Consider the following 20,027-nt stretch of genomic DNA (forward strand, 5'->3'; position numbering starts at 1 on the left):
GGGGTTTTTATGATGTTCTTGGATACTTTTGGATTATGATTATTATCTCTACTTTTGGGTTTGGAGTATAGTAGCTAGTTTGGATTATCTCTGGCAATTTCTTTGTGAGCGTTCTTTATAATCTTTGCAAGTGGCTCGCTTCGTACAGTGTTTAGAGTGGTTAGGGGTTTGTGTCTAGTGCGTGTGTTCGTTAAAAATAATTGTTAGAATGTTTTGTCTGGGAATTGAAAAAGGGTTAGACTGTTAGGTCCTTTTGTGTTGTCAATTATGTGAACAAACATATTTTGAGTTGTAATTTGTGCTTGTGTTTTTGTTAGACCGCTCGAGCGAAGAATTTGGTCTCTCAGTAGTTCAGGTAATCTGCAAAATTACTAGGAATTTTGTTTTTATGCTTGAGCGAGCTTTCCATCGCTCGAGCGAAGGCACTTATGGATTCTTCGCGTACAAGACTCACTGCTCGAGCAATCATTCATGTGTTCAAGCGGTCACCGCGACCCTGTTAACTATAAAGCTACGTGAAAGATAGATTATGGGATTACGGCATCTAGATCTACATCCTGAGAGTTTGTGATTACTTCTAGAGCTTTTTACTTGTTTCCTTTGATGTCTTTGTGAGTTTGTCTCATGAGTTAAATTGATTACATCAAATGGGTGTTTGATCATTCTATTCAAAAAGGGTTTGTTTGATGGATTTCGAAGGTTCAAGCATGAAGGATTTAAAGAAGTTCGAAGCGGCTCGTTGTCATGGATTCAACATGGGTGTTATGGATTCAAATCAGACTAATTAGTTCCAAGACGAAGGCGTTGGTAAAAGAGGCACAAGTGGTGGAAGACAATTTTACAGTGTGTTGGGTAAATTGTTCGGTAATCTTGTGTATTTTCATTCTTCATAGTGGATTGATTAGTGGCGTTTCGCCTATGGTTTTTTAATCACAATTGAAGGTGCTTTAACTGTGATTTTTTCTACATAAAAATCGTTTGTGTCGATTTATTAATTGTGAAACAATAATCTAAATCACTTTCGTACGTGCTAGATAATTTAGATTGTTAGTTTTGATTGTTTGGGATTTGTTGCAATTCAATCTATTTCGAATAACGAATCACGTAGGTTTTTCAATTCCCTTTTTGAACAATGTATCCTCTTAGATTGACCTATTCCCCTGTTCAAGTTATCTCAGTATTAGTGTATAAATTGTCATCATGCATAATACTTAACAATTTTAAAAACTAAGAATCAAGGAAATGATGAGTAATAGCCGACCTTGTGTCAGGCGAGATGGGTGCGTAAAACTTTCCTATCTGGCATCTAAGCTTCTGAGCCAAGTTTTCTGGTTACAACAAACTAGTTTCTTAAGGGTTGGAGTAAATATGGGTTCTTGGACCTTAAAACCAAGTGGTGGCTCTGATTTTGCAACCTTTAATTTTTGGTCACTTAGCCTATGTGGGAAACGATAAAAGATCCATGCAGGTCATGTGATGGATCTAAGTGGGTTTCGATAAAAGGCTATTTGACTATTAATTACTGATTTGTCCCTTCAATTTATGGGTTAATGAGAAATATGAAAGTTATAAGCCATGCTTACCCCCAAAGTCGATTGCGCATACAACCTTAAGAAAATAATGAAAAACTTCTTTAGTCTTGAAGTACTATATCTTATTAAAATTGGTGCTCTTATGTATTTTGCAAATTGCACTAGGCCTAATATTGCATTTCCTGTCAATTTACTAGCAATATATAGTTATGCACTAACTCAAAGACATTGAAATGGAATGAAGTACATATTACATTACCTTTGTGGAATAGCTAATATGTGTTTGTTTTATTCAAATGAATCAAATATGCAGCAAATTGGATACACAGGTGCTGGTTATCTTTCTGATCCACATAAAGCTAGATCTCATACAGGATATGTTTTTATCCATAGAAATATTGTTATATCTTGGTAATCTGCAAAACAAAAATTAACTATCACTTCTTCAATTCACTCAGAGATACTTGCAATTCATGAAGCAAGTCGAGAATGTATTTGGTTAAGATTCATGATCCAACATATTGAAGGAAGAGCAAATTATTTTCAACAAAAGATAGCCTAACTATATTAAATGAAAATAATGTTACATGTATCACACAGATTAAAGGAGGCTACGTCAAAGTGTTGGGATTAAACTAAGAATCCCTAAACCATATAGATCCTAATAACTATGAATCACAGAAAATAAAATTGACAGAACATAGATATACAAGGTTCGACAACATGCATATGTCCTCAGGAGCCACACCAATTCACTATATTGATTATAGGATTACAGATGCTCTTTCTCGCTTTCACTCACTGTTGAAACAGGTTGGAAAGTCAATTTTTTCGATGAGTTGTTGCTCAAATTTTTGTCTGTTCGCTCGAGCAGTCTTTCTTGCGCTCGAACGGTCTTTTACAGTTTGCAAAACTACTAAGAGAGGGCCATTGTGCATTCAAGCGGTGATTTGGTCGCTCGAGCAGTCTATGAGTCTATCAGTCTGAGAGAGGGCCATTTTGAGTCATTTTTTCATCTCATTCTCTCTCTAAACATTTCAAAACCCTAAATCCACACTTTCTCTCTCTAAGTTCTTACCTTCTAGCTCTAAATACTCTTAATCCATTGGTTTTCTCACCCTAGTCCTTTGGGAAAAAAAACGTTGAGCACATTGAGGGCTTCGTTTTAATCGGCGAAGTTATTATTTTCGGCTTCGTCAAGTTCTACCTTTTGTTTCCTTTTTTTCTTCTACTTTGAGGTAGGGATTTCTTTGCTCCTTTTCAATACGTCGTCTATAGATAGATATGTGGTAGATTTTATTACATAAAAAACATGTAAGAGAGATCTAGGGTTTGATAATGTGGGGTTTCTAATTGTTAATTGGTAGTTGTTTTGGTTAATTGGAGAGTAGTTTTATGTGTTTATGTTGAAGTAATATTATTAGCTTAATGAATTGAAAAGGGATAAAATTGAAAAATGGTTGTGTTTTTTTTTGTTATGGCTTGTGTAAGTGTGTTAATTGTTAAAGTGGAGAGTTAACCATGATGATGGGACTAATTGGGATTTGATTATGTTGAGTGGAATCAGGTTGTGGATTTTAATGAAATGTAGAAATTGGGTTTTTAGAAAATGATTAGAGTATTGTGATTTGGAAAATAAGGAAATTGGTTTAGGAAAGAAAATGAAATTATAACCTTTTGTAAATTGAGAATGAACTTGAGGTTGGATTTTGAAACCTTTAAATATTATTATTATGATTGTTGTTGGACTTCAGGTCTCGTGAGAATCGGATTATTGTTTTACGTGTATTTAATACATATGTTTAGAGGTTTGTCCTTGGTCACCAGTGGAGGATGACATTGTGATGTTGAACAGATTATGTGCATGTAGTACACTCGGGTTATTTATGCTTGGGGTATATTATGATGGTTGGAAATGTACGCGCGCTGAGAATGAGATACCATTACCTTCCAACTAGCGCCTGGAGAAATTGATTGCACTTGGAATAAGATGTACCAATACCTTCCAGCTAGCGCTTGGAGAACTCGGCAGAGATACCATTACCTTCCACCGAGTGTCTGGTAAATTGGTAGAGGTCCCATTACCTTCCAGCTAGTGACTGGTAAATTGGTTTGTGTTATAGAAAGGTGTATCATTGGCTTACCATGCTTAAGGCAGGTAGAGCGTCGTTTGGCGTCTCATTATCATCTTAGTTCTATTTATGTGTATCACGTATGGTATTGGATATATTTTTGGAGGAGGTCAGGTTGTCTTATATGGTTATATTGGAAGCATTATATATGTGTTACCTGTTATTCGTTTGGGATGTTTTGGAAATGTATTTGAAATGGGTGTAATGTCACGACCCAAACCCGCCCCTATAGGTTTAGCATCGTAACCGACCAGTAATCCTTGGATTACCAAAGGCCTCTGAACAGATTAACAAAATTAAGGGGCTAGTGGAAGCTAATACATAAATATAGTTGTCCAATGAGCTGTACTGACTTATAGGAAACGGAATATTTAAAAGTTTTATATACATAACCGGTAGTCAACCATACATTATACCCACACACATTACAGTATTTTAAGTACAGCCAATGACATGAAATCAAGTCTTAAATACATAGAAACCACAGAACTTAAACACAGGATGCTTCGGGAACCTCCTCGTGAGGCACAATGGTTGGTTGACAACAGAACACAGATCCAGACAAAAGCCTTCAGGCTCGGGTTCCAGAATGCTCACCTATACATATATATACACACAATGAGCTAAAGCCCAATGAATAACATTAAGGTAAAGGGTTTAGTGAACGAAATCCGAATATATCATAAGCAGAAAATAGACCAGAGCATAATCATTCTCATATCAGAACATAATAATGGTACATCCCATAGAACACATCACAGAACGTCTTCCGACTAGAGTAATCGGTTTCGGATACCGATTAAACACATATCATCATAATGAAGTGACTAACGAGATCTCATAATTACTTGTATGTCATGGACCCGCATTTTCATGCCGTCCCCAATGACTTGGGACTATCTATGGATGCCATAATAGATTTCAAACTTGGAATATTCGTTCACGAAAACAGATATCATTTCAGGAATCAGAACTTATCATATTTCATTTGAAACGTAATTCATATGAACGTATCTTTACAATAACGTTACTCACAGTGGTTCCAGCAATGGTCAATCAATCCTCGAGTCTTGACCTACAATCACAAAATACATAACATAAGCATATCTTATCATTACACATTCAAGTGGCCATTAAGGCTTAGCTTTCATTACATTGGTTCTTATCTCATTGCCTAAAACACACACACTTACAGTCTCGGAACTTAGTACATTCTTTTCTTAGTGTGTTTCTAATCCATAACCTCATTACTATGGCTTAATTAAGGCTTAGGAATGCCTAAGATGCAATGAGGATGCCAAAACATGCCTTGGAACACTTAGGTAAAATTTCTAAAAATAAGGTCCACGCTCGAGCGTAGCTTTCCTCGCTCGAGCGGACATGCAAAATGTGAATGGTCGCTCGAGCGCACATTCCTTCGCTCGAGCGATCTGTAAAAGACATGAAACTTCTGGAAGCTTGCAATTCACGCTCGAGCGGACTTTAGGTCACTCGAGCGGAGTGCACGCCCTCAGAGTGGTCGCTCGAGCGTGAACTCCCGCGCTCGAGCATAGATGCAAATTCTGAAATTTTCAGATTGCACCTTCAAGCTCAAAACTCAAATTCCAACCTTCAAAACACATCTCTTGGGCCCCAAAACTTGAGATAACATAGTAAACTTGTAAAACATGAAGAATTTAGGATCATTTCATAAAATCATGGCCCAAGAGTTTGTTAAAAACTCACAGTTTCAACTTAAAAATGATGAATGTTCATGAACACAACATGCATGGGTTTTCTTGGTCTTGAGCTTCCCAAAACATGATTAAACACCACAAAACAACTTGAAACTTGATGATTTCCCCAAATGAAGATGAATTTCAAACATGCAAGAGAGGATTCACGGAAATCATGCTCAATTTGTAAGAAAATGTATATGCATGCATGAATTGCAACTCAAATCTTTATTCTAATCTTAATATACACATCAACTCATAATTTTGAAGAAATTCCACGTTAAATGACTTAGTTACACAATCTAGAGGTTGTAATCTTACCTAGAGTCTTGAATTACTCTTGTTCTAGCACAATCTTTGATCAATTCAAGCTATAGCCTTCAATTCTTCTTCAATCTCATCTTTCTCTCTCTCTAGAATTGTGCTCCCTCTCTCTCTAAAATGTCTCACCAGATTTTTCCACTCAAGGGATAAAAGAAATGAGCTCAAAATGAGCTTAAGGGTTACATACATATAGCTATGATGCTAAAATACATTAATTAGAACATAAGGCTTGCCAAACGCAACTTAACGAATCAGACTGAATCAATTTTTAATAAAATTTGTCATATGGTTCTAAAAATTCCAAATAACACATCGGTGTAGTCAATTTCGGTTTCGAACACCGATAAGGCTTTCAATTTACATATTAAAGTGGAATTCCAAACAGATATTTCTATAAGTAACAGATAGAAAGCCAAAATCATACAAAGTGCAGAATAAACACATAATTTATTTTAATCCTCTCATTAACATCATGAAATACGGATTAGTGGCTAATTACTGATAGGGGTTGTTACATGTAAGTTCGAAAATTGGGAGAAACGTAATTTGAGTTTGTGAATTTGTTTTCGGAAACCTGTTGTTGTTAGGTAAATTTGATTAAAGGTAATAAGAAGAAATAAAAGTGAATTGTTTATGTAGTTGAACAAGTTGAACGTTTTTTTTTTTTTTTTTTTGTTGGAGAAAGGTATTTGTATAAGTATATTTTCGAGTACAAACTGGCACATTATGTATATGATATGATATAAAACATTTATGATCGTAACTATCCGTACGTTGTTATTGTTTAGGATCATATTAGGATCCCTACTAGACTTTATGTTCATCCCATATTGCTAATCCTTTTCAAGTGAACGTCGAGAAGTGTTTCAAGATCAATGATCTTCCTTATCTGTTGACTACGGGACCTTTTGTTTGTCGGCGGAATGCCTTTGTTGTAAAAGGAGTTGAACCCTTCTTTTTATATGTAATGATATACGCATGCGGACAATTTTTTTAATTATATCACATGTTGCATCCATTATGTATTTCGAATGAGAGAACCCTTATCTATTTATCATGGTCAATGTTTAGAATATCAATACGTTATCTCTGAATTTATAATAATGGTTTTGGTAATGTTATCTGTGAAATAAAAGAGGGCGTTACACTACAGCTAACTCTTTCTTTTTTTTCTCTCTCTCTCTAACCTTAAAACGTATACATTGTTACATTTTATAGGGTAAAGCCTATAAGGCTGAAACTAACATTACAAGCTCACCTTCTACCCCCCGTGCTCTCTACTGAAGCTTGTTTTCATACCCAATACAAAGGTAACATGACTAAACACATTTTATCAAAATTCTTAACATGTGCTCTAAAAGAATAATGATATTGAAGTCTAATAGATACATAAAAGTAATAATTTGACAGATTTATCCACTAAAGCACTACCGACTGCAACATTCAAAAAATTGGTGTATAATATTGGGACGCATCAGCTCAAAGATCTATCATGCATCATTGCCAGAGAGTCATCCATTTAAGAAATATTTACGCATTGTACTCTTTTTCTTTCGTCTAAGATTTTTACCACTAGATTTTCCTTAACAAGATTTTTATAAGACAAACTGATTACATTCCACATCATTATATAGAATATAAGAATGTTATACTTTTTTTCCTTCATTAAAGATTCTGTTCCATTAAATTTTTCTTTACAAGATTTTAAAGAGACATATTCTAAATATATTGTCATCCAAAAAAGAGTCTTGTTAAATGTATGAATGACTATTATAATATTTTGTAAAGAATTTTCACGCAGTCACAATACTTCATGATAGTAAATTGTCAAGGCGATGAAAATCAAAGGTCGTGCTGTAGTGTAGCCGTGCTGCAAGTGCGGCTGTTGATGTCAATCAACCAATGACACATTCTCATGTACTGATTAGTTTACCTATAAGCGTGTGTGGTTGACACCACCAATATATGAAAAATAATGGGAGAATTACATCTAGGTGGAAGAAAATGAAAAAAATTATCAATATACAAAGAGTGTAAATGTGTTTATGATGGGATAAAATGAAATATTGTGAGAGTATAAGTGTTATTTACACCCCTCATGTATTGGTAATTATTTTTCCTTAGTTCCCTCAAAAATAATCACGATAGTTTTTTAAAAAGCCACTTCAACTTAATGAGAAATGTTATGGTGCCCATATCATAGGGTGTATATTATAAGTATTTTATCATAAATGGTATAATTTTATCATAAAATTTTATAATATCAATTACAAAATGATTAATCTCGTTACAAATTAACATAACAAAAAATATCGTAATAAAGTCATAAATTTTTGCAACATCTACCACAAATTTTTAATATTTTGTTGTGCCAATTTGTGATAATATTATACATTTTATAATTAATATTACAAAATTTTATAATAAAATTATATATTTTTATAAGGGGGATGCACTAATAAATCCCAAATTAATAACTTATACACTATTTAGTCCTAAAAGTTTTCTTATAGACTGAAAGGTCCCATTACAATATTTCAAACATCAGATTAATGTTTCGAACATTAGATTTCGAACATCAGACTAATGTTTCGAACATTAGATTGATGTGCAAATGGGACTAAATGGAGCATAAGAAAACTTTTAAGACTAAATGGTTCAACTTTTCAGAAACCAGGACTTATGGGTAAATTTTCCTTTTTAATAATAGGGTGCATATAAAGGTGTAGGCACCATAGAATTTCCCCAACTTTAATAGCCAAAACCTCATTTGTTTTCTTTCATTTTAGTCCAAAAATTAAATTAAAAAGTCATTAAAAAAAATTGCAAAATACACTAAACGAAAGAAAGTTCTTCCATTCACATCTGATTTAAAAGCCGACAGCCCACTGTTTTCTTTGAAGATTGTCAACCACATCCACGTGAATGTGATCTCACTTTCACCCTCACATCCACTACTCTGTTTTTCTATTCTTTTTTATTTAGCTTCCCTCCCGTCCTACTTCAGTCCATTTTTATTCCATTTTATTGATTCGGGTTATTTATAATTTTTAATCTTCACAAGAAAATCATTGAAGAAAAAAAATTAGACCGGTGAGATATTAATAATTATATATTTAGATTACATTTATATATAAATAACTTATTTTTTAATTTATATTTATCGCCTGTTTTTAAAAATAAATACGATCTAGACATGTGTCTATCAATATTTGATTAATCTACTCTTCTTCTTTTTTATGAATAATCTATTCATAAGATATTACAAATTAAACTAATAAAAACCCAAAAACAACTCTTTCTTTATGTTTCTCTATTTTCTGCAATCTAAACACGACACCACAACTTCCATTCACATTGTTAGAGGATTCTCTCCCAAAGATCTTCTCCATGGGGTCCTATTTGTCTGCTCTAAAGCATATCACCAATTCACATGGTGCGCCTGACAAAACTTACAATAAAAAATTGTTAGGTCGGTTTAGGTTGGCTTGGTTTGATTTGATTTGGTTTTAAAATTAATTTTGAAAAGAGTTTTTAGAATTTGAAAATTTGTTTAGTTATATATTTTGAAAATAATTTTATAGTTGGAGTTTTGTAGTTTGAGATGATTGTAATTTTTTGTAGTTAAACACATCGGTGTGAGAGAAAATTTAATTAATTGACGTGCAAAATATGAGAGAATAGGAGATAGAAAAAATTGATTGAAAATAATTTGAAAAAACTTATAAACCAAGTAAATTTTAAATTTTAAACTCTCAAAAATTGATTTAAAAACTAAACCAAACCCATTCCCCATATTAAATTAATTTTTAAAGTAGGTGAAGCTTTCGTTCTAACTTTTCCTAAAGTAAATGCTTCGTTGGAATGTTTTACATAATTATAAATTTTTTATTAAATTTTCTTTATCATAAACATAAGTAAAACTCAAAGGGTTGATTTAGTGGTTCGAGCACTCTCTTGTGAGACGTAAAGTGTGGATTTCAGTCTTATTGTTGTAAATGCAACTCTCTTTTCTAATTTTCCTTCCTACCCTTGAAAATCAAAAAATAATGACAAATTATGTTGATAGTCCCTATACTTTTGTCATCATGTTATTTTGGACCTTGTAATTTTAATTGGTTCCATTTTGATCTGTAATTTGTTTTGTTGTCTTAATTTGATCTAATGGATTACAATTGTCAACATTTTCTATTAAAAATATGTACATAAATAGCATGTGTCGCACTTTTAAGGGAAAATATATATAAATTTGTTAGACTCAGTAAGTTAACTTTAACTGACTCAGTAAGTTAACTTTAACTAATTCAGTGATTATTTTCTCTCAAAAATCCTAATAACATTATCAATTGGATTATGTGAAAGGCGAAATTATTTCCACAGGAAAACGAGATGATGTGTCCTACCCTTTTACTCTGTCAAGAGAAACCAAACGTCAATGATCACCCTTGACCGGGGTAGATCGGAAAGACCCTCCAAAGATCAAGTCATTATACTGATCAACCATAAGAATATATATATATATATATATATATATATATAATTTGTATTTAAAAGAAGGTTCTCTGATTGCCTCTTTATCCTTGTGTTTTACCTGCATATCCTTTTATAGTTGCTTTGGTTTAAATCTCATCCATTGGATTACTATCCGATCTGAAGGTTCTGCTTTCATCTGGCTCTGTCCGGGCAACTTGCCAAGTTGTCTTTGTGCTTGATTGTTGGATTCTTGCTATGTGGATGGCTTGGATTATGTCAGATGCTAGTGGCTAACTTGACAAGCACTACATCTGTAAGATCAAGTTGACCGAACGGCCTTGGTTTCTACTAGACCCAGCCTATGTGTCTGTCTTTACTGACTTGTGTTTATAATTGTCGGATTGAGGCTCAATCCTACACTTCCCCTTCGTTCTACATATATGTCTTATAAAAGGCTATCTTTATATTTGATTACCTTCCATGCGCTTGGATTTGTGCCAATCTTCTGCTAGCTATCCTCCCTAGGCTTTAAGGAGTTGGTTTGGGCTCACCATTCTCTTTTTGGATTGGTGGCATTGTTCTTGGGTCTGGGCTCATATTTTTTTTCCCTCTATAGTTGCCCCCATTCGGTAACAAATCTAGGGAGTTTGCCGAATCACTTATGCTGATCAAATGCAATACCGAAGTGCAATCGCCGAACTATTCTTATTAATGACGCATGTGCTTCCACTCTTATGTTGGTGGGCCTTTGATGATGACAACTGTCACGTCATCCTCTTATGCGTTGTTTGGTCTCTGACACGTTAAATGGGGAAGCACCCTCTTCCTTCCGCCTATTTTTCTTTCTACCTTTCCAAGCCTCTATTTTTACTCTTTGTAAGTTCATCTTCTCTCTCTCTCTCTCTCTCTCTCTCTCGATTTTTTTTGGTTCTTGTTGTTGTTCCTTCTTTGTTTTTTTACACACAGTGAATTATCTAAGGTATTTCTTTGATTCTGAGGAGAACATTCAAGAGTTTAGAACTCTTCATTATATTCTAGATGACGTCGTCATTTGTCTTACTGATGATGATGACGATATTGTCAAGAGGTTTGACATAAAAATACCTTGGCCCCTTATTAACATTGTTGAGGGAGGCGTCCGCTTCCTCTTGCACCCCTTTTTGAAGGAGGTAATCTGCTTCTATGGTGTTCCTTCTTCTCAATTTGCCCCCAACTTCTTTAGAATAGTCATAGGGGTAATTGCATTAAATGATATTTTGGGAGTGAATCTAAGGCTTCCAGAGGTTCGGTATTGTTACAATTTTGTTCCCACTACAAGAGAGAGAAAGAAAAATTTATTTCAAGCCCAGATCGACGAAGCGTTAGTTAGTCCAGATGCTTCTTGATTCCGACAATGATGTAAGTGATATAATTGTGATAATGGAAGGGAAACGGGAGTTCCCCTTGGTGTTGACAGAGTGTGGCGTATTCCCAAGGACTTAGGCTAACCTGGTCAATTCTTTTCTAAATCTTTTTTTTTTTTTTTGCCTTCTTTTTTGGGATTTGTAATATATATATATATATATATATATATGTATATATATATATATATATATTTATGTGAGTGTTCTCTCTTTTCAGGTCCTGCGATCTTTTCTCACCCCAACGAGTGGGAAAACTTCCCTCTTCTACAACAAGTGTGGGCATATAGAAGTCCTCACCAGCAACTCGATCAAGATCGTGCCGCCCATGTGCTCCTTTCCTACATCCCATACTACGGTACTGTGGTTTCAACCAATCGCATTCCTTTTAGTGTCGACGGCAGCTTTGATTTCGATATCCTCTCTCATCTTCGTGAAAACATCAAAGAGGAGCTAGCAGTCGAAGAAAAGCAAGTCACCAAAGAAGAGCAACCTCAAGAAGATTCTTCCGATTCTGAAGCCACAGTCTTAAAGGACACGCCGTCTAAAAACTTCCTAAAGATAGTTGCTGCTTGGAAGTGTAAAAAGATGGCGAATTGCCCTCTGCTACCCTGGCAACTTCTGCATCGACCACTTTTGATCGGCCCCAGCAATTGCAGATCATCATGGTCGACAACATTCCTCCTGGCCTCACCACCATTGTCACACCTCAAACCAGGTATGACCGGCCATGGCCTACAGGGCCTTAGCCCAAGGCACACGTAAGTCTAATCACTAATCCATAATCACATTGAATAACTATACAAATGTCCAGTAATAAATAACCAAACTTAATCCAGTGACATGCCACAAGTATAAACGGCAAAGCCAACCGTAATCAATACCATCCAAACTTATAGGATATAAACAGCCCACATATCAAAATAATCCTAAATGAATCTCAATAAAAATAAAAAGAAATATACACAAACTTGACATAACAATCTAAAACAAAATAAATGAATGTCCTAGAGGTCCATCCAATTGAGTCCCCGCTACGCCATAATTCCACTCTAAGTCCTTCTAACACCTGGAAATGATAAACAACTAAGTCAGCTGATAGCTCAGTGAGTAGCAACATGGATAGTATATACAGTTTTGAAAACAAGGATCAATTCCAAAATAAGATATATATCACAGAAATTAGATTGACATATAGTTTTGACAAAGATAATCTGTTTCAAAAAAAAGGTTCCACGGCTCAATAGTTAAAATACTCATGTCTCTCAAGAACACGATAAATGACATTTTTCACTTAAAACAGATTACAACATGAACACCAATAATTTTCTGGGTACCAAGAATAACAAGTAACATGCCACACGGTTCTCAAGGCAATATGCCCGTTAGATCCAATATCGAACCAAGAGTCATTCTCGGTGCAGCAACCCGGGCCTTTTCTCTAAGACAATCCGATTGAAGGTCACTTAGCCTAGCCTAGGTCTTTTCCTTATAATCGTTGAGCACTAGAGTCATCACAGCCCAATCCAAATCTATTCCCTAGTGGCCAGAGTCACTACACACAGTGGAATAATTTTCCTGGACTAAAATACACAAATGGTCCCGATAATCAATACAATTCAGTTTCGCAAAACATGGTCCTTCACCATTATAAACATGAGACCATAACAAATAGTTCACAGTATGCCAAGTTTACACATGTTTCAGAAATAATTTAATTCCATCGATAATATAACAATTTATCAAAACAGCTTAATCCTAAAACAACAATTTAATTTTCCAACAATTCAGGGTAGGGGAACATTTACAAAAATATGTGGCATGCAACTGCTCACCTGAAAGTGAAATAATATAATCCTCGAATAGAGTATGAAAATCCAGCTAGTGTCCTGAACCAAGTATGAAGACTACACGTCACTACTAATATAAAAATACTAAAGAGAATAATAAACTAAGTACCCCACACTAAAGCGCACTAACACAGCTCAACCCCACTCACCGTTACTCTTAAATAATACCTAAGCTTATGTTCTTCAAGGTTTAAAATTGCCCAAGACATGGGTTCCAATCGAAATTTAACTAAAAGTAACTTTAAGATAAAACAGAGGTTTAAACAAGTTTTCCCTATCTATTTGCTAACTTTGAAAATTAAAAACCCACTCCATGCTGTTCGAAAAATTCCAAAACCCTCCAGATATCAAATAATATATCCTAAGTTTCAAACTCAATTGGTTTTACTTGATTTACTTATCAAAATAATTATTTACAATTAATTATATTTAAACAAGTTGTTTTTTGCAGCACTTTAAAGAAATTAATGGTTCTCTTAGTATCCACGAGCAATCAATGCAAGGCCGAAAATTTAAAAAACTAGACTCGTAACCGGTTCTAATGACGCTGATTTGATAATTTTCAGATTTATACCCAAAGAGACAACACTTTCGAAGTTACTGTTTTACACCATTTTTCTGGACAGATTTGAACGCATCAGTTTATATAGGTTTTGACTCCCAAAAATTAAGAGAAAATTTTGATATGCAATTCAATATGTAATTAATCTACTGTAAAAATTTCAGTCCAAATTTCATCCGTTTGATATGATTCCTCGATTTTTAAAGTTTATGATTTTGTGCAGAATTCTTATCCAATGACTTTAACTCCTTAATTCGCTTTAAAATTTTGCATGATAATAATATACACAAAACAATTACCCAATTAGCCAAACCTTTCCTTTTTCTTCCAGCAACTCACAACACCCACATGCACCATAACTATGTAAACAACAAACTATAATAGAACAAGAATAAATTGATTGTTACCTTAGAGTTGTTGAGCCACAAAGTTGTTGGAAATTTCTTTCTCTACCTCTCTCTCTCTCTCGGCTGCTATATGTTGAAAGTGTTGTGCAAAACAATTATAATAAGAGTTAGGGTTTTTGTTAGGAAAACTAGGGTTACTCTATATATATATATAGATATATATATCTAAACAAAACTCTAAATAATTATCCTTTGTTTTATATTATTATTTTTTTTTTAATAAAAAATCTTACCTCCAAATTAAAGACTTTCACCATAAATTTATTTTAGGTTTTAAAATTAATTAAAAGATTGTTCAGTAATATTTAATTTGCACCTTAATTTTCACAAGTAAAATGTTTGAGGTTTGTAAAATAATTATTATTTAATTATTTATTTTATTTATATATTTAGGTTCTCACAACCATCACGGCTAGGAGCCTTGCCCCTCCGTCTTCTGAACAAAGGTCTAGCAAGCGTTTGATTGACCAATCCGCAAAGTTGCACAAGAAGAGCCGATCTAACCCTTCTCTCGCTCATGCTGTTGTATCTACTACTGCTACTACAGTTGATGTGGTCATCGTCGGATCCACGATCATCCTCCTCTGGCTGTTCTGTTCTTGAGGGAGATGACCGGCCAGACATAAAGTGAGTCAGCCGCACAAGAAAGTGGCCAACTGAATTCCTCCTCCGGCTAGGGAATAGGTCAGTGCAGAATTCCAAGACAGAGGCTAAAAGGGCACATTCTGGGAGATGCTCGATCCCTCTGCCTTATCTATTGACAAGAGTCACTCGGGGAAGAGACGGATAGGCCAAAACCCTCAACAATGATAAAACAGGTATATACAACAGATATTTTACACTAAATCAATAATTAAATGAATCAAAATCAAGAACAAATTCAAGCCCAAGAAAGGAATAGGAACCTACATCTTCTGTTTATGAATAAGGATAAAGTAATACCCAAATCCATGCTATTAAGTGGAGAGCGTATATTAATGAAAATCATTTCTTGGTAGAAGCATTGCCTATTAAAATAAAAGATTCATCAAATTCATCGAAAAACTCCTCATCTAGTCATGGAACAAGGATGATAACATCCCTTTCTATGTTCACAAATGATTGAGAATGGAGTTTTCAACTTTCTTTGACTCGAAATCTCTTGTTTTACTTCCAAAAATTCAATGGGAAAAGGGAGTCACTACTTGTCCACATCAAATCTCATAGATCACCCAAGCAATCCCATGGAACAACCCCTAGCACTCATGGTAATGAAGTAAGTAGTTAAACCACATGGATTGACACACTTGAAAGATAGGAATAAGTGAGGATAAGGAGTGTAATAATAAGAACAGCTACCATACTTATTGAACTTGTGAATGGATGGCTAAAATTACTCTCAATCTTATCCAAAAGGATCCAAAAACATATAACAACTATTAACTTAAAGCTAAGGAAAGTAATAAAGTAGAGAAATGACTATCAACTCAATGGATGGATGGCTATGGTTACTCCCTCCATATCTATGAGGACTTACAACAATCACATAATGGAGAATAAAGTTAAAGCCAAAGGAAAAATTGGAGGGGATGATCAAAGAAGCAAAGGATTCACCTCTTTATGAGGATGAGTTCTTTTTGTTCACAAACTCTCTTTAAGGTCCCTCAAGAACTCCTAGGTGCACTCTTTAATGTCCAAAAGTCCTTTGTCCAAAAGTTAGGATCAAGCTTTAATGGAGAATTTAGTATTAAGGTTGAAGGTGGTAGGTGGGAAGCAAGGAAGGAAAGAGAGAAAGCTCTTAAGCTCTTCAATCTTTTGGGTAAGTTTTTCTAACCTTTTGAAAAGAGTTGGTGAGCTCTATGTATAGAGCCCCGGTTAGATATTTGTGGTAGGTAAGCAAAACAAGTTGAATTCCCCGAAAATACTCTGTACCCGGAACATTCAACCGGCCAAGCTTCCTAGTGATTGGCTGAGTGATTTTGTGGTCAGCCATCATATGGTGTCTGGGTAGCCAGTGGGCACATCGTTAGATCAACAAAAGGTGGTTAGTCTGAATTGAAAGGAAAAAAAATGTATTTCAAATGATTTCATCATTTCCATTTACATCCACTATATTCTTAGCTTAGTTTGTCTGAAAGAGTACAACATTTGATTTTGAAGACATGAGCCTCAGAACATTGCAGTAATGTCTGGAGTTGCACCACTAAAACTCATTTTGAAAGAGGTTTCCATTTTGGTCGAAAAATATTTTGTCCAAAATAGGTCATTCGAGGGTTTAAAGCTTGATCCTTAGTACTCCTGTCATGGAACTTATAAAGATTAACACCTCCTGTTTTCATCATCGGGAACTCAAAAGGGAGTGTCTAAGTCTCAAGACTAGTCAAAAATGGGGTGTCTATAAGCATCATTCAAGATTTTTTTTTAAAAATAATAATAATAAATATCAAATTATTAATAACAAAAATGGTTTGAACACATAGTAGCCCTCTTAAGTAACAAATTCAAACAAAGAGACTTAAAGAAAGTCTTTTCCAAACTATGTTAAAGTCACTAACAATTTCAAAAATTTAAGCTAATTAAAAATGAGTTCTAAAATATCAAGGAATTAACACTACGACAAAATATGGTTTTCACAACTTTCTTTTTTTGCATGTCATAAATAATATCTTAACAACGGCATGTCAATTTCCAACGCTATTAATGTTGTTACCCAAAAGATAACCTAAAAAGGGAGTGAATTAGGTTTTTACAAATAAAAATAATAATGCCCCAATAAAAATTATAACTAGCACAACAGATAAATATAGCTAATGAAACAAAGATGATTAAAACAAGTGTTCTAACAACTATATCAGTTAATGAATTTGGCACAGTGAAAATGTGAGATATAGCTATGACAATTAAACAAAATAAAAAGATAAGAGAGAGAGAGAGAGAGAGAGAGAGAGAGAGAGAGAGAGACAAACAGATTTATAGTGGTTCGGCCTCAACCAAGCCTACATCTACTCCTTAAGTTATACTTGAGATTTTCCACTATACTCTAGCTTCACAGGGGTGCTAGCAACCTCTTCGCAAATGGAGCAATCCTTCACAGATTTTACACAGACTTTCTAAGTCCAAACCCTTGCCTTTTTTAGCTGATTTCCAATCACTCTCAAAAAGTCAAGAACACTGAGTGTACTACACTCTTACAAGGTTGAAATGAAGTTATTTTTGCTTTCAAAGAAAGCTACAAGAATTATCTCTCAAAGATAGATATATAAGATGAAACTCTGATTTTTCTGTAAACCTCACACAAGTAAGATGATCTTAAAGCTATAAAGCTCAGTGTATAATTTCTGAAAGAAAATGTAAACCAAAAATGAAGAACACTTCTTAAGGAATAGATAAAATATGAGAGTGATGATTAATCAGAGGATGTTTTCTTGCTTGTATTGTTTTTTGTATCTTGTTCAACAAAAGCTCTGCAATTTATCAAGGAGAAGATTATGGAGCCACTGACTGTTGTGTGTATTGAAAAAGATTGAGTGATCTACTCAAAATGATGCATTCCCTCATTATTGATTAGATCTTGAAAGAGGCAAAGCATAGGTTTGATAGATGACAGCTCTATTTGAAAAATAGCCGTTGCAGAACAAAGTGGTCGTCCATTAGATGTCCAAAATGAAATTTTGTTCTAGAGGGACGTCCATCCGGATGTCCGCCTGATCATCAAGGATGGCTTCCGCGGATGTCGAGGGTACTGCTGGGTAGACAACCAATGAAAAAAAAATTTGAACTAAAGCAAAACTGGGCAAAAAGACGTTAGCCGGTCGTCCGGCCGGATGTCCACCTGGACGTCCAGTCACTGTTGTACTGGACTGTTTAAACGCTGCTTGAATTACTGGTGTGCTGGGCTGATTTGGACTCTGTTTTGGGCTAAAATTATCTCTTGATTAAGCAAATTTATATACTCCAAAAATATATGTAGGATAAGAAATTAGATGAAAAATAATGGAATAAAATAAGTTTTCAATCTATTTTTCTCTTTTAAATAAATCAAAAACAAAATTAAATAAATTATCAAAATAAATAAGTCTAACAAATGTTAATGATGATAATTTTTTTATGGGTTGTAATGTTAGTCGTAAATGCTGAAACTTTCTACGATGTGCTGTTGAAGTGAGTAACTTTTTATGACATGTCACAACATGACTTTATGTTACGCGTCGTAAAATCATACCTACGGCGTGCATTTTAAGTCGTTAAAAATGAGTTTTGTTGTAGTGTAAACCCCTATTCTCAAAATTGGGAGTATTAATTTATCCAACTCAAAATCAATTGACAACACCCGGATAGACAAGAGGTGAGAAATTAGATATCACATATAAACTAGGCCCACTTGACCCACTAGAGACCATTCAAGAACCAATTTTGATATCATATTAAAATATTAATTTAAAATTAATTGACAATGAATGAAAAAGTCTTTCAAATATATTAATCAAGATTGAGTGATTTAGAGAGACGAGTTGGACAAGTCTTATAGGGACCAAAAAAAAAAAAAAAAGCATAAGTGGACAAACAAAGCCTCTACTTTATTTTGATTGGACTATTTCTGCAAAATTAGACATAACTTGTAGCTTCAAAAACTGATAAATATATATGTCATACAAGCCACGTTTAGCACATAAAACTTCATTAAACATATATACATCATTGATTTCCTTAGCCTAATACTTGGAAGCAAACTGATTAACCAAAGCTAGTGCATTACTAGTGACTTGTGCAACATTAGTGACTCGGGCCTTAATTGATGCCTTAACATTACCATCCAAAGCCCGGCCCGAAAACCCGTCCAAGCAAGTATTGTCATCAGTAAGTGCAGCACTAACCCAAGTCTCCACATTACTCATGTGCCACAAAAAGTCCTTACCCTTGCCCTTTCCATTGCCCATGTACTTAAGCTCTCGAACCGATTTGCTAACCCGGTCGACGCTATCACTTACCTCTTCCAAACAATCCTTGACGGCTTGGTACTCTCTAGCCTTGAGTCCCTTGAACTTGGTTAGCTTTGTCACAAATGCCTTCATGGACTCGGCCTTGGCTAGGCTCACGGACAGGGCGATCTGGGCCAATTGGCGCGGGCTTTGTTGGATGGAGGTAGCATAGGCTGAGAGAGACTCGACGCACACCGCGGGGTAGTCAGTGGCCTTGCACGAGGCCTTGATGAAGCTTGTCGAGGCAGCGGACTCGGCCGTGCCGGCAATGTACAAGAGAGAGGAGATTAGTGCAAGAAATGGGAGGATTGCTCTTGCCATTTTTTTTTTTTTTTTAATTTTCTGGACAGTTGAAATGGCTATTGCTGAAAGTGTGGATGAAGAGATGAGAGATAAATGTGTACATTTATAGACAGCTTGTCGTAGACTGATCATCACTTTGCCTTTTGGATTGGACCCACATAGCTTTTGCTTTAATCTAACGTGCGCCGTGTGTGATGATGTCTAATGAAGATGACATTGAATGAGTGTAATTTTACTGAGTTCGTGAGTACCATCAGTGGCGGAGGGGAGTATAGGACCAGGGGTAACGTGCTCTCTGAATTTTGGAAATTTCTTTTTTAAAGATGTTTTAAATAAAAAAATTTATAAAAATATTATTAAAGTGAAGTATC

At 34.8% G+C, this 20,027-nt stretch overlaps 1 protein-coding gene across 1 annotated transcript; it reads right to left on the reverse strand.

Annotated features, from left to right (window-relative positions):
• Nucleotides 1-18,930: 18,930 nt before the first annotated feature.
• Nucleotides 18,931-19,782, reverse strand: LOC114316400 (21 kDa protein). Its single transcript, XM_028263055.2, has one exon. It carries the CDS (start codon nt 19,672-19,674, stop codon nt 19,087-19,089), a length of 588 nt encoding a protein of 195 aa, XP_028118856.2. The 5' UTR covers nt 19,675-19,782; the 3' UTR covers nt 18,931-19,086.
• Between the last annotated feature and the right edge of the window lie 245 nt (nt 19,783-20,027).

The sequence above is a fragment of the Camellia sinensis genome, chromosome 1 (assembly GCF_055761805.1).
Source record: "Camellia sinensis isolate YWXY chromosome 1, ASM5576180v1, whole genome shotgun sequence".
Lineage (NCBI taxonomy): Eukaryota > Viridiplantae > Streptophyta > Magnoliopsida > Ericales > Theaceae > Camellia > Camellia sinensis.

Excerpts from the sequence above, each read along its gene's own strand:
- LOC114316400 (XM_028263055.2), bottom strand. The coding sequence starts at position 19,674 with ATGGCAAGAGCAATCCTCCCATTTCTTGCACTAATCTCCTCTCTCTTG.